The 27,166-nt window shown below is 35.7% G+C and overlaps 1 protein-coding gene across 1 annotated transcript in view; it reads right to left on the reverse strand.

The window, feature by feature from the left end:
• CPS1 (carbamoyl-phosphate synthase 1) overlaps positions 1 to 27,166 on the reverse strand; it is a 126,524-nt gene that overhangs the window by 76,031 nt on the left and 23,327 nt on the right. The window contains exons 3-13 of the mRNA XM_057745630.1: positions 25,011 to 25,155; positions 24,010 to 24,099; positions 21,656 to 21,712; positions 12,980 to 13,072; positions 10,547 to 10,636; positions 8,707 to 8,835; positions 8,036 to 8,142; positions 7,026 to 7,164; positions 6,308 to 6,385; positions 4,544 to 4,642; positions 2,675 to 2,770 (exon numbers count right to left, since the gene is read on the reverse strand). Of these exons, the coding sequence (XP_057601613.1) occupies positions 2,675 to 2,770; positions 4,544 to 4,642; positions 6,308 to 6,385; positions 7,026 to 7,164; positions 8,036 to 8,142; positions 8,707 to 8,835; positions 10,547 to 10,636; positions 12,980 to 13,072; positions 21,656 to 21,712; positions 24,010 to 24,099; positions 25,011 to 25,155 (1,123 nt within the window). The remainder of the gene's footprint in view (positions 1 to 2,674; positions 2,771 to 4,543; positions 4,643 to 6,307; positions 6,386 to 7,025; positions 7,165 to 8,035; positions 8,143 to 8,706; positions 8,836 to 10,546; positions 10,637 to 12,979; positions 13,073 to 21,655; positions 21,713 to 24,009; positions 24,100 to 25,010; positions 25,156 to 27,166) is intronic.

Here is a 27,166-nt window from a genome sequence, read left to right on the forward strand (position 1 = left end):
CTTGAAAATAAAACTATCCAAAAAGAGCTGGCCAGCTCATGAGGATCATCCTGAATGCCTTGTTACTGTAGGTACCAAGGAAAGTTGCAGATGTCTTCTACTGAATTTGACTAGAGGTCCACAAACACTACTCAACTTTCCAGTTCAATGACTTTAAAAGAATAAAATATTCCAAATTTTTTTGAATGAGTAAAATATAAAATGGAAAAGAGGCAACATCAAAGCTGCTTCCTTTTCTAACGTTTGTTGAAGAATAACATTTTTTTTTTAATGCAAGATAATGTGCTCCCTTCTAGCTGGAAGCACTAAGAGCCTTCTGCTGGTTTCCACTTCCTTTAGATTTTCATGCCTGCTGTAGTGCTTTGACAAAGAGCATTATACAACTGTTTATACATATTATATAAAAAGAAAATGACCATATGGCAAAAAATAAAAAATAAAAATTTGTGTGTTTGTGAAGATATTCATAGCCTTATCTCATTCCTGACATCTGGAGAGACCCCTAAAATAATTCTTCATGTAGGCTACTAAGGATAATAACTTTATAAACCAGGATGAGGGTGACACTTAGTAAAATAATTATTATGAAATATGGCCAGATGGTTCTTGTGTTTTTACCTATTAGCATGTCAATTTTGAACTCTTCTAAAAATTCAACAAAATATTCAAATGAAAGTGTAGAAATCATCCTTGAAAGCCCTACATATCCTTGGGGGGGATCTGAATGAAAAATTAAATATATTTCATACTACTTTAAATTCAAATAGTGCCTTAAAACATGTAGAGTACTTTTTTGTTAATTTACTTGATTTTTATAGCAAGACTATAAAAGAAATTTTCACCTTACGGGTGAAGAAATTGAGATTCAATAAGGTTAAGTGACTTGCCAAAGATCATATAACTAAGTGACAAAATTAGGATTCTAATCCAAGTATTATGACTCTAGTCCTACACCCTTTTCTCACTATGAGTTCTCTCTTATTTTAAAAACTATTATTAACAAAATGTTGAATAGATAAATATAGATAAGCAAATGCATTTAAAATATGGGTTAGAATTTAAATAATTGAGTCCAAACAAACACATCATTAACAGAAGTTATAGAACGTCTCACTACTATAGAAAAGTACTGATGGATAGGTATATTTGTTGTGTTATATAATGACTATAGCTATTTTTATAAATCAAATTACATAAGAAAAGTTCCCATAAATATGTATGATGAGTGTCTATTCATTTTAAAACTTAGAAATAATTTCAATTTTGATAAATGTTACATCATTTTTTCTAACATAATTCAGCTATAATATATGCACAATCTAAGTTTTTAAAAATACTTAGTTCATAAATTAATCTCTATTAACCTCTTAATCACAATACTGTATCTAATAATTCCTATTCTTTTCAGTTTAAATAAATAATCACCTTTTGGACAAAATGCACATAAAAAATACAACCTATGAAAATATTAATTATTTATAAAACTACCAAATAGGATAAAAAATTGCATGCTAGTTAAATGTGTTCTAAACCCAACACACTTAGATTGTGTTCTAACCAATCTGAATCATTGGACACCCACTAATCACCTATTTAAAGATACTGAATTTTAATACAATGAAATAAAGCATACTTTGAAAATGTACATTAAAAAAAACATGTGGATGTGGGTGAACACCCATGGATGTATGCAGTATTAAAAATAAAAACAAATGGGAAGAAGAGTAAGGTAATCGGGAGGCTGTGTCTATTTTCAGCGGACATCTTGTCAGGTGAAAATCTCTGTATGTAGAATACTGAATAAAACAAGGAAATAAAGGAAAATTTTGGACAACTGTTTTTTGTGTTGGTTGTCCTAGTCTCCTGCTGCCTTCCCTATGTTGCTCTCTCCTAGCCAGGTCTCTTGGTAAGAGCGGCTTGACATCACAAAGCCTGTGGCAAGGTCACAGAGAGCTCATATTGCCTTTGGATAGCCTGATTAGCACCAAAATGGGGACTATCCTGGAAAATAAGGACACCAAAGAGAAGCCAAGTTAGCTCTTCAATAGAAATATCTTACACGTACAGTGGAAGATCTCTAAAGGTTTATTTTACCTAAAGTTTGGGGAGATTTCAAGAGACTCTGAAGAAACAGGGAGGATATTCTTCCCAACTTAGGTATCAAGCCCTCTATTCCACTTGAAAATCCAGCCATTCCAACCTGGTAGGTCATCCAGTCCAAGTCACAGATGGGGGAATTAGGTGACCTGTAGTAACTTTTAAAGCTTGAACAAAAGGCATTGTTGCCTTTGCTCCTGAAGCATCCTGTAGGACACTTGAAGTATTTTAGAGCACCAGGGATACCCAAATTCCCTCTTTCACACAAAAGACAATATGTTTAAAAGCTTACTGCTTCATTGTGTAACATCTACAAGTGTAGATTTACATTTTCAATATAAATAGGTGATAACAGATAATTTTGGAGATCAACCTTCTTAATTTGCAGGTGTGCATATTTGAGAAAGTTAAAGATTTTGTCTGTGATCAAACTTCCTTTAAGATGTGTAAGGAATAGTGAAGGAAATTAATCATAGTGACTTTGAAAAGCGGTAGTGTCATAAATCTAAATTATAAAATACTAATTAGACTCATTAAAGGGAGTATATTAATTCCAGCAAAGATCATAATCTCTCACCTTCATGGCTTTTACAGCTTGTGATCCTGAGTAATCAAATTCACCTGCCTGACCAATGGACAGACCACCGGATCCTAGGATAAGGACTTTGGAAACCTGTAAGCAATAAGAAAATGACATTGCTTTTATTATTAAGATGGAGAAATTAGTCATCTTTAAGTATGGGAAAGATAAACTATATTGTCTGTGTTTATGTGGTGATTTAAAGTACAATGTTTTGAAATATACATAATACATGAGTAAAAAGACCAACAGTTTAAACATCTCTAATTTCAAAAAGCAGTTTCCAAAGATCACGGTTTTTTTCACTCAAGTAAAAACTTTTTGGAAGAGGTCTACATTTTATTTAAACATACATGAATATCTAAAAATAACTACTTAAACAGATATGGAAATGTATATCTATATGTGTATATATAATAAATATAATTTTTATATATATAATTTTTAGATAAAAATCTGCTTAAATTTAATTGACTAAATGTATTGCTATTCCATGGTTTTCTATTGGACAATGAATAGGCATAAATACAAACAAGTCTGTGGGCCTTTCCTATCAAACAAAGAGAAAACACAGGAGGCAAGGAGACACAGGGACACCTTCATATTTACATTTCTCCTTTACTTTGCAGTTCAGTCCTGAAATATTTACAGAAAATACAATAATAAGATCATGTTTTGGCAACATAGTGAAATTCATACAAATTGTACATGTGATTTCAAGCAAATAATAATGCTGTTTATTTTTTAACCACAACTGCTAAGTCTTTCAAAGGAAAAAGATGTTCTAGGTCACTGCAAGAGACAAGGACTTGGGAAACTTGCTTTGTATTTATGGAGTGCCTACTATGTGCAATGCAAAGTAGAATCCCAAATTACACTTTTCCCTCACTATTTAAGAAAAGAAAGCATATGTAAAACATAAGTTGATATTTTGAGAAATACACTGTATGGTGGGTGGCTTCTTTAGCTACCGAGAATCCAGAGTTTGATTCCACATTGAATGGCTGGATTACCTCCAACCTCTCCCGTCTTGGGAAAAGAAGCTGTCATAGAAATCTTTAAAACAAACCATCTAACTCAATGTATCATTTCATATAAACACATAAATCAATTCTTTTTGTTCATAAAAAAGAGGATTTATACATATACATATACACATGTATATGTGTATGTATATACTTGAAAATACACATATGCCCTTCTAAATTTTATGTAATAATGGCATGGGTATGGGTGTGCCTTAATTGTGAAAGAAATGGGTAGAAACCTTTCCATATTAAATACATATTCAAACAAGTAAGGACTCAAGTTTTATACTATATTAATCTTTATCTATCTGCTCTTTAGAGGTACTGGGTTGGCCAGAAAGTTCGTTTGTGTTTTTCCTAAGATGTTACCAAAAACCCTAACGTACTTTTTGGCCAACCCAATATTATTTCACTCATGGCGTTAAATAATAAGTCTAGTTGAAACAAAAAATTCTATCGTCTGTAATGATTCTGTAGTTTGAAATGTATCTCAAGCATACATAGGGCTATGGTTTATTGAGTAATGGAAAATATATCCAATTTGAAACTAAATTAAACCTTATTCTTTATTAAATTATTTTTATTACAAATGTTTTAGAAGGAGTGAACCTTAAAAGATATGATTTTTAAATCAAAATATGAAGATTCCAATGACCATCCGATGAATCATCTAGAACAGACCAAATAATTAGATGCTAAAAGGATGGGTGATTGCAATATTACCAACCATTTTTCATAGACATCAAAAAAGTTTACATCATTGACTTAAAAAAGAAGTCACCACACAATAGAGAATATCCAAAATACACAAGCCAAAAAGAAGCCCGCACATACTAACCTCAACTCGAGATGCTACTAGGGCCGGCTTTGGCAGAACCGATGTAATGGTGGTACCTTTCTCCTTCTTTATCAGTGAGAAAAAGGAATCAAACAGATACTAGAAAAAAATATAGCCAACTAGTTAGACATTTCAAAACTCACAAAATTCTCAGATAAATACAGTATACCCAGTTCAGTTTGAACTTTAGATAAGCAACAAATATTTTTTTAGGACAAGTATTACTAAGCAATATTTGTTTTTTGGGGTTTTTTTTTTTTGCCAAAGCTGGCCAAACTAAATATTTACTGCTATAAAAATTAAATCAAATAAACACTTCTAACTGCTCATGTCAAATCCTATTAACAGAAAGTTTTCAATGGACAATGAACATTTCAGATAGTGCCTTCTGAGAATGTCGTTTTCAGCCCCTTAATTATGAATCATTTTCTTCTTCTAAGTAAAATTCTAGCTATGCAAAAAAAAAAAAAAAAAGAAGAAGAAGAAGAAGAAGCTATTTTACTTATGCACCCTAAAGTTAGAAAAAGCTGGATATTTAAATTTTCTATCAGGTCTAAAAATATCTCTAAAGAGTGTTATTAGGTATAAAAATATCTCTAAGATTATTTTTAAACTTTATCAATGATTTTACTTCCATTGTTGCACTAGACATGACAAATTTCAACAAAGATATTCATTTTGCAACTATTTGGCAGGACAGGAAAAAAAAGAACTAAGTGATACCAGATATCACACATCTTAATTTCAGTGTTCCTAATCTGAAGTACTACTATAGGCAAATAACTTAAATTTTAAGTTTAAAAACTATTTAGCATGCATTAGGCAATAGATGTAAGTAACTAAATTCTATTTTTCAGAGTCATCATGGGTAGGTAATATTGTACTGACTTTGGCTATTAAGAACCATTCTTTCCTAACAATATTAAAACAAGAACAAAACAGAAATATCTAAAAAGGCAACTCAGAGATGAGAAAGTAGAGTCTACAAAGGGAAAATTTTTATTCTTCTCTTCATTTTACCTAAGTGTCTTTTCTGAGAGCATCTGCTGACAAGGAAGAATTATCAGCATTACTACCGGGGGCCCTAGGGTGTGGAAGAGGAAGAGTCTCTCCAGGTTTCTCAGATTTTTCCGAGTATCACCGCAACCTCTTGTTTGGAAAGATGTTCTTGAACATTGAACCAAAAGCTCACAGGAAAAATTAAAAATATTTAAATTAAAAACAAAACTCCTCTAAGCATTCCTTACGGTTCTTTTCTTAAGCCATCTGACTCGTGTGTATGTGCATGCATACCCTCCCCACTCCCTACACCCCTGCCCTTCTTCCTGCTCCTGCTGCTGTTTATTCTGCCTTCGTGGCTACACAACCAGTTGCCATAGGGATTTTTGTGAAGTCACAGATGGGGGATTAAAATTTCATTTCAGTTATGAGAATGAGAGAGCAAGAGGGAATTCATTTGCATAGTACAACAATTGTAAATTTCAGAACTAAATATATTAGAATGATAATCGTTTAAATAAAAATCACATTGCATCAGTTTCTTAAGGGCTTTCCCACTTTAAATTTTTAAAAAGATAGAAATTTCCTCCATGATATTCATGGGGAAATTTTCATACAATATGGGTGTTATCAAAGCACTGTTTTTAAGAATGCTCTGTAGCAAGACCACCTAGGTTATCATTTTGGTTTCTCAATTTTTCACATAAGTACATTTCTGATTTTTAAAAAATTTAATATATAATAGGCCTCATCTTTCTGACATACCTCAGTGTCCGTTGGCCCTGGGCTGACTTCTGGGTGGAATTGCACACCAAAGAAGGGTTTGCTCTCATGCATAATCCCCTAAAGGAATAAGAAATGGGAAGAAATTCCTTCAGTAACAATGAATGTCAGCCAGAACTAGGTATGATTCAGCGGACAATAAAATTCAAATTTTAAAAACCAAGTTAAAAGTTTGAGAACATTCTAAAAACAAACAGTACTAATAAAAATAGGCCAATGAACATTCAACCGATGTGTTTCCCTTATTAAAAAACAACTGATTTGGTCTATAGCCTTTGAGACCCCTCTAGGCTCTGTTCAGAATAACCTCAAATCCTCTTCTCTTCTGCAACTCTTAAATTACTTCTCCAAAGGTCTTCTCAAAGGCTACTTCAGTGCTAAGTGCATCCCAGAGACACACGCATACTGGGCTCAAACAGACCTCCACCAATCACTGTTAGCAGTGAATGTGTAAGACAGCCATTGATTAACCACTCAAATTGTGGATCTTAATGAGTCAACCAATGAGAGAATAAGACAAAGAGAAATGACATTTTAAAAAGTAGAGGGCTATGGGAAATAATCTATAATAAGAATTCCTCCACACACACACCCCCCCCAGAAAAGCCCACATAAACAAGGGAAAGGCGTTTGTAAAACAGAGTATTAAAAGTCCTGCATTTCTCATCACTCACTCAACAGGTGTATTCAGAGCACTTACCTCATTTGTTTGATCATTGACATTCACAAAAAGTGGTTTCCAACCAGCAGGAAGGGTGCTGTCCAGGGCATAGCCATGATTCTGAGCAGTAATGAAAGCCTGTCTGTTGGTGATATTCAAAACAGGTTGATTCTGCCCTCTGGAAAGAAAAGGTGAAAAAGAATATGGAAAAGGAAAAGTGAAGAAAAGAATATAAATGCATTAGTTGTAAAATAGTGAACAAGAAAAGCCTATTAAAATTCAAAAGTTTCAATTGCTTAGTGAAAATTACTCTATGAGAAATGTCACAGATAGTTAATCCCAATAATTTTAGCAACAAAAATCAATTCAGGAAGCTGTGTTGTGTGTTAAATATCAGGTCTATTAAACTTCCACAATTGGTTTTAGAAAAGGGGAATTGCACTCAGAACAAAAAGCTAAGATTTGCTCACTAGCTTAACAGAGACAGACAAATATAAGCAACTTATTTTAAGGGAGCTACAGTGATTTTAAAGCCAAAAAAGAGTTCTTGGGGGATAATAAAGAGATAACTACTCAGTCCGGAATCATTTTGAATTATATTTTATGTGGAGGGTGGACTGTGAGTGAAGGTTGAATGTTGAATAAATTAACATCATTTGGGGTAAGGAAGTAAAACCAAGAGGATCTGAAGATTTCTCAGTTCTTAAATCACACTAGAGTTTTACACTGTTACCAGTGCTCTGAAATCAAGCTTAAAATCAGAACAATTTCCCTTGGAATATCATTTGATTGAGTATTATAACTTCAGTTTATGCCAAGGAAAGGAAAATAACTTTAAACTATGGCAAAGTTATCGTTAGAGAAGGCCGCCTTTCAAAAATGCAATAAAAGTGGTATCAGGTAGTCAGACAACAGTGAACCATGTAATAGTGTGGTTATCTATTTACTCTGAACAAAATGGCATGTAAGTTCTCTAAGCCTTTTCAGTTTAGTTACTAACAGTATTTCAGAGCCAGTTTGACATGTAAACAGAAGCATAACTGCCTTACCTGTTGGCCATGGACATCTTGTAGGCTTGGGCACCAGCAGCCAATCCTGTTATTAAATTTCCTGTACTGATTCCAAACAACGGCTCCTTGCGATCGCTCTCCAAGATCTAAATCAGGGGAAAATTTTGTTAATCCAGAAGAACGTTTCCCAAAAATGCAATCTCTGAAGGAATAAAATGAAGCATCCTTTTTTCCCCTTAATTTACAAGGTAAAGAGAATAGTAATTGAATAAAAAGTTAGACTATAAATAAGGACAGGATTGACAATTTGTAGCATTAAAATTCAATAGAATGTACTTAATATCCAGACTAAACTAAATCTAATTTAATATTTCTCTTAAAGGTCTTCCAGGTCCCAAGGTCACGGTGAGGAATACAAGTTCTCATTTTACAAATGTACAGACAATACATTTGGAGCTCGGACTCCAGCTCTCTGCACTCAAGGACACAGTCCCAGTTACTTTGCCTAAAGTTCTTTGTCTTCTTCCTGTGGAATTGTCTCCTTGTTGGTTCCCCCTATACACTATCTGTGCTGACATTGCCTCAGAGGTCACAAATAGGGGTCCTAAAAATTACTTGTATAAATAAAATATATTACAGCATTTTCAGCCATGCAGACCAGTCTCCCACCACTTCACACACAGACACACATTATCCCAGGTTCACTGCACCTTTTTGACATTCTGAATTAGTGGTTGTGCAAGAGCTGGGTTCCCAGGTCCTCCGGCAATTAAAAGCCCATCATACTCCATCTTGGTGAAATCATGATTCCAAGGCACTACGTGCACTTCTGCTCCTCGCTGGAACAGAAACACAAGAATGGTCAATTTAATAATATTTTTCTTTGCCAAAGTGGTAAGCCTTCTCTTGGCTAATTACTCCCTAAAGGGAAGGGAAACAGAGTACACAATTCAAATAAATAATGCTGAGCAAAAAATTCTTTGGTGACTCATATTTTGTGTGATGTAAATGGACCCTAGAATAGAAAGTGAAGAAAAAAAACACCATTTCAGTTTTGATTCTGAAAAAAATAGACAATGCACTTTCCCACACTTTCCTGCACTTCAAGAGCTTGCAGACCTAAAGGCTGCATGACTGGGCACACATGAATACAGGTTATCTTCGCTACCTCCAGGAGAGGGAGATGCAAAAAAGAAGATAAATCCATTTTCTCCAAAATTTAATTTGGTCCAACTCTCACCTTTTTCAATTCTGCATTTTTTGTCTGACCAAATTTTAATCAGTCTTCTTTCCTAGGGTTTTCTTATACTATCTGTAATATCTATACTCTGGTAGAAAAATTAGAACTTTTCTGTACAAGAGTTGTATAGGATGGGAAGAAGTCTTTGATTGTTTCCTAGCAGCATTTCCAGAGATAAGAATTTGAGAGAAAGTTTCTTTGGAAGGATTTCCAGGAAATACCAATAGAAAGCAACACGAGGAAAGATCCTAATATCAGGCATTTACCACAATGAACAAATGGAGCTTCAGCCCACTGGGGAATTCTGAGAGCCAGTGTATAACATTCACCTAAAGGCATCCCAGCCATGTGACAAAGGGGCTGGAAAATTTACACACTGTCATTGATTGGGGCTGCTCCAGCAATCATTAATTCTATGTCATTTCCTGCCTGCCCGCAGCCTCCAACCAACCAAAGAGGGCTCTCAGGCAATGGGATGCAGACACTTGCAGTTAGAAGATGGACAAAATGCCTTAAAATGTTAAAATGAGATGGAGATATGGCTAGGCCATCTATGGCATCCACTATTTAAGGGTCCACGCACATTTTTGTTATTAAAATTTACCAGCATTCAAAACCATGATTGGATGTTGCTGATATTCTGTAACAAAAAGAAAGTGAATTGAAGAATTCTCCTTTACCCATGCTAATTTGATGTTATGCAAATATATCTAGGGGTGGAGTGCAAGTATATAAGAGAGACAGAAAGACAAAGAGACAGAGACAAAGAGAGAAAGAGGAGAAGGAGAAATCCCAACAAAACAATGTTTAAGAAAACATTGTAATAATGGTTATGTTCTCCTCAAGTATTTTTAAGGTCTAATATCAATTGGTTCTCTAAGAGTTGATATAAAGTAATGTGCAAGTTTGTATGATATCAGGGCATGATCCCTACAAACATGTGGTCCATAATAAATGTAAGCCAAAGGGGGAGCTCTCCTACTGACTAGCTTTCTGGTTATCTCTAAACCCCAAGAAACTGAGTGTGTCATGTCTCAGAATGTCAGTCAGTAAGTGAAAAGAACAGTCATCATTTTCTTCTGTGTTTCTGTGGCCTCTGAGGGTTTTTTTTTTTTAACAGTAATCTACATTGCTAATTTTAACAGGGATAAATGTGTTATCTCATAGATCAAAGGCAACAAGAAGAGAGTATATCCCCTGACATTATGACAAAATACACAAGCTTCCTCTGAAACAGATAGAGGAAATCAGATTAACACTAATGATCAATATTAGAAACCCCCATCCTTGAAATGGAACAAATTACTTACCTTCACTAGTAAGCGGATTACATTGTTTTTTATCCCACAGTCTACAGCTACCACTTTTGTGGGATTTCCTTTGCCGTACACCTTGACATCCTGCCGTTTTAAAAACCAGAGTCAGAGAGAAGGTCCAGATATGGGCAACACACCAATATCATAAACACATCTCAGAATGATCTGCACTTGGTAACAGATTGATTGCTAACTACTAGGGAGTGGCTGGCAGTTAAAAATCAATTTGTAAGAAAGGCACAGCAAATGCCACAAACTCTATCTTTTTCATGAGAACAAAGAATTTTGCTGTTTTGTATAAAATGTTGATTACAGTAATAACAATTATCCCGAAGAAATTGGTTGCTTCCATAATTAACAACCATCTTTCCCATGTTTTGCCTCATTAACAACCAGTAGCAATGGAATTTCTAAGTATTATTGCCTGATTCAGCACCAAGCAGATGTAGTAATAGATACATCATGCTTTAAATACCACTTGATCCTCAACTTGCAATAAAGTTTGGATGAGGCAGAGCTACTGTGCATTAAGCTTATGCAGTAGGACTAATGGATAAAATCAGTCTGAGTCAGAGGAATTGCTAAGCTAGTGTAGACCACTGGTCCCTTTAGGTTACTGCGCAATCATTTGCATTTAAATGGTAGACTTCATAAAAGGATCCCAGAGCATATCATAATCATTACCTGTGTTTTAAGCACTGCTTGGAGTCAGATCCATTTTCACAGGCATTTACCCAAGAAGCAGTTCCCCAAAGTCATAAAAGAAGAAATAATAGAAATAGAGAGAGAGAAAGCCTAGAAGGCTGGGCGCCCACACTGGTGCCAGCTTCAAGAGTCAGCTAGCACATTCTGAATTTAGAATGATTTCAAAGTTTGTTAAAGGTTTTAGATGAAATTTGCAATCTGGTATCGACCCAAACACACCATATACTCTCCATATAGAATGACAGAAGTAAGACCTCACAGAAACTGGAATAGATGAATTAGCTCGGACTCTCCAAGAGAGAAGTATACTAAGCAGTGTTTTTCAACTTTATTTGACCATAGAATTTTTTAAGGTGACTTTCTCCAGGCCAATACTTCTCACGTTTGGAAAATGTTAGACTACATCCCCAAGGTAGTTCTAAACACTAAAATTCTATAAAAATAGCCTTCTATCACACAGTGTCTTAAACAAATCATTTCATAGGGAAATATGTTGAAACCTCTTTCTCCTACTTGTCTAAGTCATCCTGCTATCTCTTTTTCTGCTGTTACTGCTCAGGTAGGCTTTCATGAGTTTTGTCCTAATTAGTGGCAATAACTTTCTAGTTACCTGCTCTTTTATCCAGTTTACTTTGCTCCAAAATGATGCCAAATGAGTTTCCAATAGTTTCCAGTTTGGTTGATTTATTTAGCCAATGATACTAAACCCTCTAGTTCTAGCCCTGTCCATCTCCACTAATCTTTAGCCAAATGTGAGAACCCTTTGGTCAGCCACACCAAACTACACGTAACTCTTCAAACACACCATAATGTTTCATACCTCTGTCCCTTTCAACACATGCCATTTCCTCTGCCTGAAAGGAAGTTCTCCTAGTTCTCCATCTACCAACTTGCTCTTTATGTCTCAGAACAAGCCTAACCCCTTTGCAGAGCCTCCCCTGATCCACCTCTTTCACTGGATGTTTCCCCCACAAATACCTTTATGATACCCCATGCACATTCCAAGGAGAGCATTTATCACAGTATTCTCTCCATGGTTTACTTGTTTGCCTACCCCTCTAAACTCTACAGTCCTCAAGGACAGAGACTGTAGTCTAAGAGACTCACAACTACATCAACAGATACTCAATCAAAATCAACACATCTTTCTAAGATATATTCATTCCTTCTTGTAAATATAGAGTAAGCATATCCAACTTTGGGGTGATACAGTCATCATCATGAATACTACTTTTTGAGCTGAGCTATAATACACTAAATCTTCAGCGTAAGCAGGAATACTTTTCCCTGCACAATATGACCCCAGATTCTGACTATTGTACTGGGTCTGATTTCTACAAAGTGCTCTTGACTCTCTGGCAGCCCATTAGCTGTGACTCCTGATTGTCACTGTACCTGTCTTTGGCAATTGAATGACCCTTTTATTTGACATTGTTAAAGTCTTAAGCTAAGGAACCACAAGAGGAAAGAAGAAAAGTTAAAATAATAATAGACAGACTCTAAATCAGGCTATGAAGGTTTCCCTGTAAGTAAATTTACTAACTTTAAATGCATCGATTTTTATAATATATCAATTTTAGCTGCTATGAGACCATTTTTTCCCTAACTCTGATGCTTCTGGAAGATGACCTCTACCTAAATGAAGATTTTGATATTATAAAAAAAGGAAGGTATAAAGGGAATAAAATATAAAAATACAAAATATGAAGGAAAATCTCTCACCTTGGTTGAAACCTCAGCAATCAAATTCTGCTTATTTGGATCCACAAAGTCTACAGATTGACCTTCAAATTCAATCTTCCCAAGCATGGTACCCTATCAAATTAAAAAATTAGACAGTCAACAGGGGGCAATGATGCAGGTGCTGACAATATAAATTCACAGGGACTTACGCAGCTGCTCCAATATTCAGATGTCTTTATAAATACTCATAACCATCAACAGAAGATCTTCCTGTTCTCAACTTGGAAAGTTGAAGCAATTTGCGTGGTACATTTTGGGAAACACTACGGGAAGTACAATTACTTCTTTTAGGGCTGAGATAGTCACCTGGGGTAAGCAAAGTCAAAAGGCAGCAGAATCCGGGTCTCCAGTAGGTGCAAATCAGAGTACTTAGAGTACTTATGACCTAAAGCTATTTCGTAGGAAATGTTGACAAAATAATCGATTAAGAAGAAAAAAACAAGCCTAAAAAATCACTGAAACTTGAAAAAGAATGGAAATGTATTAAAGAGTAAAATTCACACAAAAAAATGTGAAATACTGTGTAAATTACAAACTTTGAGGAGTGGCGATGAAAAGGTTCTCCACTTTGGACATGCTAATGAGGGCTTGAACTTAAGAGAATGCTTAGCCCTCTGTAAAGTTTTCACAAATTAGCCTTGTTAGCTTGAACATGGCAAATGTTGTTATATTCTTATCTGTCTTGAGATTTACTTATTTGTTAGTAAGTCTAGTTTGACCTACTTAGAAAAATGGTATGTTATATTTAGTAATCAAGAATTTATTGAGGGGGGAACAAGTCAAAATAATTCATTGATTTGCTTTTCTCCAAGGAAATTGTTGCATTGAAGGAAATAGAAGAAAGCCTTTATTTCTCTTTGAAATGTATTCCTTAGTGGAAGAAGTAACTTGGGAGTGAGTTAGTACCAGCACATCATTCAGACGGCTATTTCAGTATGATTATGAAAACCAGAGTACTCACACTCTGGGAAAAATACCAAAAACCACCTTTCACTTCCATACTGGATTATTAAGTTTCATGGTGGTCTCCACTTACTTTATAATGCAAATCATAGAATTCCTTGACTATATTTATGGATCCCTAATTTTGAAATTTGGTTTTCAGTTTCATTCCCTTTTTCCTAAAGCATACTGAGTGAGAAACACCCTTACTTTTCAACCTAAGACTAGTAGAACTGAAAGCCACAACATACATTTTTAATATGAGCCCATATCACTCATAATCAAATACAACAGGCAATATTATTATTTTGTCTGTGCTAATCTATTCAGCCAAATTTTGAAACCCTAACTACCTCTGATAAAAGCAGGGTTCACATTTCACATATTACATGAAGAACATAATATGGTCTTGTATTTTCCCAAATTACTACCCAAATTACTAGGCTTGACTATATTCTATTCAACCTACCAAATCTACAGCTTGAATTGAATTTCCCAATTTTATTTCTCTCCCATTCTGGCACCCTAATCATTGTTTACTACTCCCACAACATCACTGGGCTAAGAAAACACAAAAATCTACCTGGGATATATAATCTCACTAACATCTTTTATCAGGAAAATCAGGGGGGAGGGAATAAAATCACAGGTAGAGTAGAAGAATTGCATAAATTCTTACTGTCTTCCTTCTGGTCATGGGTATGTGGCCATGTTCTTATTTTAAATTTATATATACTTATTTTTATTTACATATACTACCAACTGTAAAATAGATAGTCAGTGGGAAGTTATTGTATAACAAAGGCAGTCCAACTCGAGGATGGAAGATGCCTTAGAGGACTGGGGCAGGGAGGGTGGGGGGGACTTGAGGGTGGTGGGGAGTCAAGGAAGGGAGGGAATATGGGGATATGTGTATAAAAACAGTTGATTGAACTTGGTGTACCCCCAAAAAATAATAAATAAATAAATAAAATTAAAAAAAAAAAGTTGTTCTTTCCATTTACAGAGATCCTGTGTCAATATATATTCTAACAAGGAATCTACAACAGATTTTCCTGAAGAATCTTTTTCACTTTGAAATTGTATCTTTTTTTCTTTTTTAAGAAACCATATATAGAGACGGATCAAGATGGCGGAGTAGGAGGATGTGTGCTCACTCCCTCTTGCAAGAGCACCAGAATTACAACTAACTGCAGAACAATCATCAACAGAAAGACTCCAGAACTCACCAAAAAAGACACCCCACATCCAGAGACAAAGGAGAAGCTGCAATGAGATGGTAGGAGGGGCACAATCACATTAAAATTAAATCCCATAAATGCTGGGTGGGTGACTCACAAGCTGGAGAATAGTTATACCACAGAAGTCCACCCACTAAAGTGAGGGTTCTGAGCCACACGTCAGGCTTCCCAACCTGGGAGTCCAGCAATGGGGGGAGGAATCCCCAGAGAATCAGACTTTGAAAGCCAGTGGGATTTGATTGCATGACCTCTACAGGACTGGGGGAAACAGAGACTCCACTCTTGGAGGGCACACAAAAAAGTGTGCTCACCAGGACCCAGGGGAAAGGAGCAGTGACCCCATAGGAGACTGAACCAGACCTACCTGCTGGTGTTGGAGGGTTGCCTGCGGAGGTAGGGGGCAGCTATGGATCACTGAGGAGACAGGGACACTGGGGGCGGGGATCTGGGAAGTGCTCATTGGCGTTAGCCCTCACAGAGTCTGCCATTAGTCCCATCAAAGAGCCTGTAAGCTCCAGTGCTAGGTAGCCTCAGGCCAAACATCAAACAAGACGGGAACACAGCCCCACCCATTGGCAGACAAGCAGATTAAAGTCTTACTGAGCTCCACCCACCCAGCCCAACCCACCATCAGTCCCTCCCATCAGGAAGCACACATGAGCCTCCTAGATAGCTTCCTCCACAAGAGCACAGACAACAGAATCAAGCAGTATCAGCAGCATTTCTTCCTGTGGAACTGAAAACCACAGCCACAGAAAGACAGAGAAAATGAAAAAGCAGAGGACTTTGTACCAGATGAAGGGACAAGCGAAAACCCCAGAAAGACAACTAAATGAAGAGGAGATAGGCATCTTTCCAGAAAAAGAATTCAGAATGATGATGGTGAAGATGATCCAGGACTTTGAAAAAAGACTGGATGCAAAGATCGAAAAGTTTACCAAAGACCTAGAAGAATTAAAGAGCAAACAAACAGAGATGTGCAATACAATAACTGAAATGAAAAATACACTAGAAGAAACCAATAGCAGATTAACTGAGGCAGAAGGGCAAATAAGTGGCCTGGAAGACAGAATGGTGATAATCACTGATGTGGAAAAGAATAAAGAAAAAGGAATGAAAAGAACAGAAGACAGCCTAAGAGACCTCTGGGACAATGTTAAATGCACCAACATTCGCATTATAGGGGTCCCAGAAGGAGAAGAGAGAGAGAAAGGACCCGAGAAGATATTGGAAGAGATTATAGTAGAAAACTTCCCTAACATGAGAAAGGAAATAGCTACCCAAGTCCAGGAAGTGCAGAGAGTCCCAGGCTGGATCAACCCAAGAAGAAACAAGCTAAGACATATAGTAGTCAAACTGACAAAAATTAAAGACAGAGAAAAGTTATTAAAAGCAACAAGGGAAAAATGACAACATACAAGGGAACTCCCATCAGGTTAACAGCTGATTTCTCAGCAGAAACTCTGCAAGCCAGAAGGGAGTGGCATGATATATTTCAAGTGATGACAGGGAAGAACCTACAACCAAGAATACTCTACCCAGCAAGGATTTCATTCAGATTTGACAGAGAAATCAAAAGCTTTATAGACAAGCTACAGCTAAGAGAATTCAGCACCACCAAACCAGCCCTACAACAAATGCTAAAGGAATTTCTCTAAGTGGGAAACATAAGAGAAGAAAAGGACCTACAAAATCAAAAACAAAACAATTAAGAAAATGGTAATAGGAACATACATATCAATAATTACCTTGAATGTAAATGGACTAAATGCCCCAACCAAAAGACACACACTGGCTGAATGGATACAAAAACAAGACCCACATATATGCTGTCTACAAGAGACCCACTTCAGACCTAGGGACACATACAGACTGAAAGTGAGGGGATGGAAAAATATATTCCATGCAAATGGAAATCAAAAGAAACCTGGAGTAGCAATAGTCATATCAGATAAAATAGACTTTAAAATAAAAAATGTTACAAGAGACAAGAAAGGACACTACATAAAGATTGAGGGATCAATCCAAGAAGAAGAGATAACAATTATAAATAAATATGCACCCAATATAGGAGCACCTCAACATGTAAGTGAAATGCTAATGACTATGAAAGAGGAAATTGACAGTAACACAATAATAGTGGGGGACTTTAACACCCCAATTACACCAATGAACAGATCATCCACACAGAAAATTAATAAGGAAACACAAGCTTTAAATGACACAATAAATCAGCTTGATTTAATAGATATCTATAGGACATTACATCCAAAAACAGCAGATTACACATTCTTCTCCAATGCACATGGAACATTCTCCAGGATAGATCACATTTTGGGTCACAAATCAAGCCTTGGTAAATTCAAGAAAATTGAAATCATATCAAGCATCTATTCCGACCACAATGCTATGAGATTAGAAATCAATTACAAGAAAAAAAACTGTAAAAAACATAAACACATGGTGGCTAAACAATACGCTACTAAATAACCAAGAGATCACTGAAGAAATTAGAGGAAATCCAAAAAAACCTAGAGACAAATGACAATGAAAACACAACAATCCAAAACCTATGGGATGCAGCAAAGGCAGTTCTAAGAGGGAAGTTTATAGCAATACAATCCTACCTCAAGAAACAAGAAAAACCCCAAATAAACAATCTAACCTTACACCTAAAGAAACTAGACAAAGAAGGGCAAACAAAACCCAAAGTTAGTAGATGGAGAGAAATCATAAAGATCAGAGTAGAAATAAATGAAATAGAAACAAAGAAAACAATAGCAAAAATCAATAACACTAAAAGCTGGTTCTTTGAGAAGATAAATAAAGTTGATAAACCTCTAGCAAGATGCATCAAGAAAAAGAGGGAGAGGACTCAAATCAATAAAATTAGAAAGGAAACAGAAGTTACAACAGACATGGCAGAAATAAAAAGCACCCTAAGAGATTACTACAAACAACTATATGCCAATAAAATGGACAACCTGGATGAAATGGACAGATTCTTAGAAAGGTATAACCTTCCAAGACTGAATCAGGAAGACAGAGAAAATATGAACAGACCAATCACAAGTAATGACATTGAAACTGTGATTAAAAGTCTCCCAACAAACAAAAGTCCAGGACCAGATGGATTCACAGGTGAATTTTATCAAATATTTAGAGAAGAGCTAACACCCATCCTTCTCAAACTCTTCCAAAACATTGCAGAGGAAGGAACACTCCCAAACTAATTTTATGAGGCCACCATCACCCTGATACCAAAACCAGACAAAGATACTACAAAACAAGAAAATTACAGACCAACATCACTGATGAATTTAGATGTGAAAATGCTCAACAAAATACTAGCCAACAGAATCCAACAACACATTAAAAGGATTATACACCACGATCAAGTGGGGTTTATCCCTGGAATGCAAAGATTCTTCAATATACGCAAATCAATCAATGTGATACACCATATTAACAAATTGAAGGATGAAAACCACATGATCATCTCAATAGATGCAGAAAAAGCTTTTGACAAAATTCAACACCCATGTATGATAAAAACTCTCCAGAAGGTGGGCATAGAGGGAACCTACCTCAACATCATAAAGGCCATATATGACAAACCCACAGCAAACATCATTCTCAATGGAGAAAAACTAGAAGCATTCCCTCTAAGATCAGGAACAAGACAAGGATGTCCTCTCTCGCCACTACTATTCAACATAGTTTTGGAAGTCCTTGCCACAGCAATCAGAGAAGAAAAAGGAATCCAAATTGGAAATGAAGAAGAAAAACTGTCACCGTTCGCAGATGACATGATATTATACATAGGAAATCCTAAAGATGCCACCAGAAAACTACTTGAGTTAATCAATGAATTTGGTAAAGTTGCAGGATACAAAATTAACACACAGAAATCTCTTGCATTTCTATACACTAACAGTGAAAGATCAAAAAGAGAACTGAAGGAAACAATCCCATTCACCATGGCAACAAAAAGAATAAAATACCTAGGAATAAACCTAACCAATGAGGTAAAACACCTGTACTCAGAAAACTATAAGACACTAATGAAAGAAATCAGATGACACAAACAGATGGAGGAACATACCATGTTCTTGGATTGGAAGAATCAACATTGTGAAAATGACTACACTACCCAAAGCAATTTACAGATTCATTGCAATCCCAATCAAATTACCAAGGCATTTTTCACAGAACTAGAACAAGAATGTTTATGATTTGTATGGAAATGCAAAAGACCCCGAATAGCCAAAACAATCTTGAGAAGGAAAGACAGAGTTGGTGGAATCAGGCTTCCTGATTTCAGGCTATACTACAAGGCTACAGTGATCAAGACAGTATGGTACTGGCACAAAAAAAGAAATATAGATCAATGGAACAGGATAGAAAGCCCAGAGATAAACTATGGTCAACTAATCTATGACAAAGGAGGCAAGGATATACAATGGAGAAAAGGCAGCCTCTTCCATAAGTGGTGCTGGCAAAACTGAACAGCTATGTGTAAAAGAATGAAATTAGAACACTTCCTAACACCATACACAAAAATAAACTCAAAATGGATTAAAGACCTACATGTAAAGCCAGACACTATAAAACTCCTAGAGGAAAACATAGGAAGAACACTCTTCGACATAAATAACAGCAAGATCTTTTCTGATCCACCCCCTAGAGTAATGGAAATAAAAACAAAAATAAATAAGTGGGACCTAATGAAACTTCAAAGCTTCTGCACAGCAAAGGAAACTATAAGCAAGACGAAAAGACAACCCTCAGAATGGGAGAAAATATTTGCAAATGAATCAACAGACAAAGGACTAATTTCCAAAATATATAAACTGTTCATGCAGCTCAATATCAAAAAAACAAGCAACCCAATCCAAAAATGGGCAGAAGACCTAAATAGGCATTTCTCCAAAGAAGACATATGGTTGGCCAAGAGGCACATGAAAAGCTGCTCAACATCACTAGTTATTAGAGAAATGCAAATCAAAACGACAATGAGGTATCACCTCACACCGGTCAGAATGGGCATCATCAGAAAATCTACAAACAGTAAATGCTGGAGAGGATGTGGAGGAAGGGGGACGCTCTTGCACTGTTGGTGGGAATGTAAATTGACACACCCACTGTGGAGAACAGTATGGAGGTTCCTTGCAAAACTAAAAATAGAGTTACCACATGACCCAGCAATCCCACTGCTGGGCATATACCCAGAGTGCACCATAATGCAAAAAGACACATGCACTTCAATGTTCATTGAAGCACTATTTACAATAGCCAGGGCATGGAAGCAACCTAAATGTCCATCAACAGATGAATGGATAAAGAAGATGTGGTACATATATACAATGGAATATTACTCAGCTGTGAAAAGCAATGAAACTGGGATATTTTTAGAGACATGGATGGACTTGGAGACTGTCATACAGAGTGAAGTGAGTCAGAAAGAGAAAAAATACCATATATTAACACATATATGCGGACTATAGAAAAATGGTACAAATCAACCAGTTTGCAAGACAGAAATAGAGACACAGATGTAGAGAACAAACATATGGACACCAAGTGGGGAAAGCGGGGAGGGTTGGGGGGGAATGAATTGGGAGATTGGGATACCAAATTGTACACTCTAAATACATGCAGTTTATTGTATGTTAACTGTATCTCAATAAAAGTTCTAAAAAAAAAAAGAAACCATATATAATTTAGTGAGAAAACTTTAGTGGCATTAACGGAATTTAGTTAACATTCATGAGATAAAGTTTCTCTTCTGGGATATGAAGTTTTCATGTAAGAAAAAAAAAGTGTCCACCTCTTATAACAAGAAGAAGGAAGCAGATAGTGATGAGATATTCTCAGAGGAAGGGTCAAATATTTCAGCTAGCAGATATGAAAGTAAAAGATAAACTTACCTTCATCTTGGTCATTGGAACAATCTCAAGAAAGACTGTATAATTGAGGTAACACATGCAGGGCTCATTTAATACACTCGTGAAATGTAACTCATTAATTTCACAAACTCCTCCAAGAGGACTAAACAAATAACAGCCCCAGTGCTATACACTTCCTGGTTTGCATTTTTCAGCAGGTAGGTATTCACTTTAGGCAAAATTGTGATGCACCTAATTAACTTCTCCACTTGTTTCATATGCCCTGTCACATGAGCTGAATTACAAAGGCCTTGACTTGTCCCACTACCTTGGGATAGTGAACATAGAGTGGGCACTCAATAAACTACTGCTGAGTGAATTAATCTCAAAACCATTCAGTAACAAACATCCCAATCAAGTATTCAGTCTTGAAAACTACATCAGGAATAGTAAAACAGGATGACAGTGACCCAAATGACAGAAATTGGCAGGATTTGTTCTTTTACATACCAATGGATTCCTTGAGCACTGAGAAAAAAGCATATATATATAAACATAGATTTGGCTAAATATGATTATCATACCTTATCTCGAATTATTTTAGTCAGCATTCTTGTATCCACTCCATAAATTGCAGGGACCTGTAAGAAAAAAAAATTGTAGTGACAGTAAAATTGGAGGAAATTAGGTCCAGCATAGTATTTTCAAGTTACAAACTTAACATCATCTATCTTCTTGAACAGTAAATAATGTTCTACTCCTTCTTTTCTCTGACCCAGGGTGACTGTGTTGCAAGAACAAGGTAAATTGCTGTTCCAGTTGGGCACGAGACTCTTAACACCCAGACCCTTCCACAGAATGAAGAATGAGAAATTCTGAACATCAATCTTCTGCTACAGTTTTGTTGTTTTGAATCCAGGATGTTAAATAAGTGATATAATACAATCTTATATATACATATATATTTTAAAATAATGGAATTTGTTAACTTCATAAGCAAAGACATGTAAATAATATGCAAATCCATGTTGCGAGCCACAAGTTCCTGCACATAGTAGGCAATCAATGCGTTTTCCTGAAGGGGCTTGCTAGGTAGTCAGGCTGTATTAAATTTTGCCCAACCAATTAGTAAATCAGGCAACACTACCATTTGTTTTAGTTGCTTTGACTAGATTGGATTGAGTGGATGTGGTATAGTAGGTCCCCTCTTATCCCCAGTTTTGCTTTCTGTGGTTTCAGTTACCCGTGATTAACCATAGTCTGAAAACATTTTTTAAATGGAAAATTTCAGAAATGAACAATTCATAAGTTCTGAGTAGGGTGATGAAGTCTCCCACTATCTTGCTTTGTCCCACCTGGGACCTGAACCGTCCGCTTTGTCCAGCAGATGCCACTTAGTAGTCACTTGGATTATCAGGTCAGCTGTTGCGGTATCACAGTACTGTGTTCAAGTGACCCTTATTTTACTTAATAGCTCCAAAGCACAAGAGTAGTGATGCGTAAAATTCAGATATTCCCTTACTGTGCCTAATTTATAAATTAGACTTTACCATAGGTATGTACATATAGGAAAAAACATAGTATATATAGGGTTTGGTACTATCCACAATTTCAAGCATCCACTGGAGGTCTTGGAACGTACTCCCCATGGATAAAAGGGGAAAAAGCAATGAGTTAAGAATGAGGAAACAGGTTCTAGTTTCTTTTCTTCCACCAATTATCTGAGTGATATTTGAACAAGGTGTTTTCCCTCACCTGCACATAGAAGGAGGTAAACTGGTTATTATTTTATACCCTGTCCTACTCTATGTGTCTATGATCATGGAAGAAGATTCAAAGCACATTTTAAAAACAAACTAACAAACCATGGATTAAGCTTATACTTAAACTATTAAATCTGACACAAAGCAGCAGCTATAATATCAGTTGCCTAAATAGGACAAAGGAAACATTAAGGGGAGCAGGGAGGAGTCTCCTGAATGACAATTACAAGGAGGCAATTCAAACAAAAATTGACAAGAAACTAGAAAAGACCTGGGAGATAATATAGATGCCTTCTTCTCTCTTCTAAAATTTAGCAAGAATGAGGTCCAGGAAATCAAGATCAAGATTTTTTTAGTTGTTAGGAAGAGACAACATTTAGTCTCAATTTGTAGATGCTCATCAGAAAGGCAGAGCTTCTTCAGAATAATATTCTGTCAATTACAGTCCCGGTAACAACTTAACAAAAAGCAGGTACAGTAATACTGGAAATGAAACTTAATATAGCAGGTCCGTTAAGTTTAAGTATGTCTGACATTCAAAATAGGAGAATCCTCTTATCTGATTAGAAAACAATACTTAAAATAAGGAAGATATAAGATAAATTAGTAACTTTTTTCATTTATCACTTCAAATGAGATGATATCTAATTATAGGTCACAGAGTCACAAACTTTAAGCCCAAAAAGACTTGAGACTTGATGGCAATCTGTTTATATTCATTAAGAATTAAAATTAAGAAAGTATGGTATGATAACATGACCTGAGCAAGGTCACATAGCTAGTTAATGATAGAGCTAGTACTAGAATCCATGACACAAAGTTACATATCTAGATCCTGGTTAAAAGGGGAGGGGGAGGTTACATTGCTCCAGAGAACAGAAAATTCTAAAATTTTCTCTGACCCTTTTCCAGAATGAAGAGGTGGCATGTGTGAGTGCCACCTAGTGGATAAACCGGAAATATAAGGTCCTCAGTGTTCAAAGACTAAATTCTGGACAGCTCAGCCTGCAGTAACAGTTCAGCCTGAAGGAATTGCTCTCTGAAACAAAAGGATCCCAAACCGCACGATCTGCCTCATCCGTTTGGCCCCTTTCAATTACATACACCTTCCCAACTTTCCACAGACCCTATCATTCCTCCTTAGGTGATGCTGGATGCCCTATCACATTTCTCACCTTCTCCTCCTGCAACCATTGCCCTAGACTCTTGGTAGCCAGCCAGTGGTGGTAGTCATCACTATAATTCAGCACCAGTAAACCTGCAACCTAGAAAGACAGGCAGTCATTTTTCAAAAGTGATCACAAAATACTATCCCACTCTTGCGACTTGTCTTGAGTCAGTTTACATTATTTTAAGCTTTACTATACGCACTGACACACTTAAAATTTTGGAGACAAAGAAAAGAAAATGATGCAAAATTTTTCTTAAGATATATAATTGTTACCTTAATTATCATACTGGGGACAGTCTTATCTGGTTTGCAAATCCTGAGACTAAACTAGGTCCCCCATCTCAGCACCCTATATTTTTCCACTATGGCATTTATCAATAATCTAATTAATAATTACTTGCTTAATGTATGTAGAGAATAAAATAATTTTTAAATTTACATTTAAAGGAGACTAAATGTTTGGGGAAGATGGTGATATATAGAGCTAAATTAAATGATCGGTGCAAGCCAATCAAAAATAAAGTGGTGAATTTGGAGTGTAAATTATTGAATTGTTTATATGGTTCATACCCCTAAGATATTATTCAAGTTATGTTGAATAGGAAATTTTAATTGTGTTTACTTTTAGCTGGCATACAAGTTATCTTTTATTCATCTCCCAAAGAGAGTAAGATTTAAAAGGTAAATAATTGATACAGAGCTTATTCTTAAAATCCTTTTAAAAGGTGATTCAAGACCAATTCTTGTAGCATAGTTGTTATCTGAAATGATAACAACATTTTTCCAAATGAAGCCAAGTTTTATGCATGGCATTAAGAATAAATCCAAAGTTCCCTGAGAAATGAAACTCAGAATAATGTCATGATAGAAGTTATTCTCATACACCTAGGAATGAGATTGAGAATATAAATTTATTTGTATTACAGGATTAAGCTGAAACTTTGTCCAGACTAGATTCTTAAAATAAATCAACTATAGTTTTTAAATAGTCATCACTGGTACTACCTTGATTCCATCGGACTCCAAATATTTGCTGAGTCCCATTTCATCCACCGCAGTAGTGTCAGGAGCTCCACCATTCCCAACGATAGGATTGGCCATGGTGAGAATCTGTCCCTTATAAGCAGGATCAGTAAGAGCTTCCGGATACCTAGGTAAAGATGCAAGAAATTACCAACAACAAAAATTGTATAGAACTGCATTCTACATACATGATCTTAATTATTGAACCCTTGAAAATTAAGGAATGTGAGAATAAAAGCCTACAAGCTTGTCTGTAGATTTTGCCAGAACTAGGGAAATTTTACGATAGAATATGGAAATTTATCCCATGATATTACTGATATGAAAAGACTGTTTAAGTAATATGGCATATTCTCATTTAATTTTCATTCCCTCAATTCCTTAAATTTTTTAATCCCTTGAAAAATTCTTTTTAGGGTCTTAATTTTTAAAATATTTCTCTATTTAAAGTTGGCAGATATCCTGAAGAGTCCCTAGCCTACCAGAAATGAATGGGTCCAAATTGATATTTACTACTGAGGGCAGACAGTTTCACCAAAATGTTTACTGTCAAAAATTGAAAAGTTTTTTAAAAATATCTTTTAAGATACTGAAGTGCATACTGGTTATGTCAGTAGTGATTGCCTGGGTATATATGTTTATTAAAATTCATTGAACATTTAAAATACTGATTTATTTTCTATGACAGAAATACTTAATAAAGTTGATTTTTAAAATATTTTAGTTATAGAGAGAGGCGTATGTTTGATAGTTATTATCAAGTTATAATTGATAGTATGTTTCATAGTTATTGTTTTATTATAGAATAAAATCAATCTCACAAAAATTGAGCCAAAGCATTTCTGTCTTCTAAATTAAAAGATTCCAAATAGCTATTTTAAAGTATTGATGTGGAATTTAAAAGAAATGCAGGAGGGCTTTATTTTAAAGCATGGGGAAGGAAAAAATAAGAATACATGTATTCTCGCTTTTAATCTATATATAAATACAATTATATATGAAATTTCTCTTCTTAATAATAAGAAATGTTATTCCCATAAATACCAGGATCTATCTACAGCTATTCTATGCATTGGAATACATTACAATGAGATTTTTTCCATTCTCTTACATTTTCACTTCCCACAGACAGAGTTAAACTGAATCTTTCATGTGGATTACTACTTAAAGTAAATTTAGGTGCTGAGGGGGACAGAATGACAACCTCGAAACCAAAAAAATTCAGCCCTGGCAGTAGTCAATACAAGCTCTTCAACTCCCATCCAGACTAACTCCTCCCAGAACTCCCTTTGTCAACAGCATACTTAGTCTCTCAGCTCAGCAACCTCTAAAGGGACCAAGATGCTGTGATACTCACCCATACCTCCATCAGCTAATTTCTCAGATCCTTCTCACCTGTCAGGAACTAGTAATTTTTTACCCAAGTCCTACACACAATGTAAATGCATTTCTTGAAGATGAAAAACAAAATAACCCCCTTAATTATCAACCACCTTACTGAGTGAGCCACACAATGAATGAAAGCAGCATTTCTCAATGGAAAATAGGATCTGTGGACTAATCTTATTAATGAACACCTTTTTCTACAACAAAAAAAAAATCTTTCATTAATTTAATCTTATTTCCTTTCTTCTTTCTCTCCATAAAAGAACTGGCCATTCCCTTTAAACATATGCTTACAATACTCTCTCCAGTAAATGAATAAATACAGTTTGTCCTGAAGAACTGCAGTGTTGGAAGCAAATTAATACATCAGGTCCTGTTTGACTTTTGTGATGTGACAAGATTTATTACCCGTAATCTATCACAGAGAAGAAAACTCTAGTGCCCTCCATCATTCTGATCTATATTAAACAGTTGTTTGTTGGCAGGTATATTAACACAGCTAGTAATTAGTGCTGTCGAAAGGCTTAAATAATTGCCTGGTGAAGCAAAACTTTGCAAACAGGTTTCATACACTGTAATTTAATGTTCTCACCAGTGGAACTATTAAAAAAAAAAAACATCTAATATTCTTTGTTTCAAACAGAGAGCTAAGAGTTTAGAGAAGAATGCACATTAATAGTATAATGGAAGTTTAGTCAATCAATAGCTTCAATACCAGTTAACCCAATGCCACTTTTGTCTTTATAAGGCTA

This window comes from Hippopotamus amphibius, chromosome 8 (genome assembly GCF_030028045.1).
Source record: "Hippopotamus amphibius kiboko isolate mHipAmp2 chromosome 8, mHipAmp2.hap2, whole genome shotgun sequence".
In the NCBI taxonomy this organism is placed as follows: Eukaryota; Metazoa; Chordata; class Mammalia; order Artiodactyla; family Hippopotamidae; genus Hippopotamus; species Hippopotamus amphibius.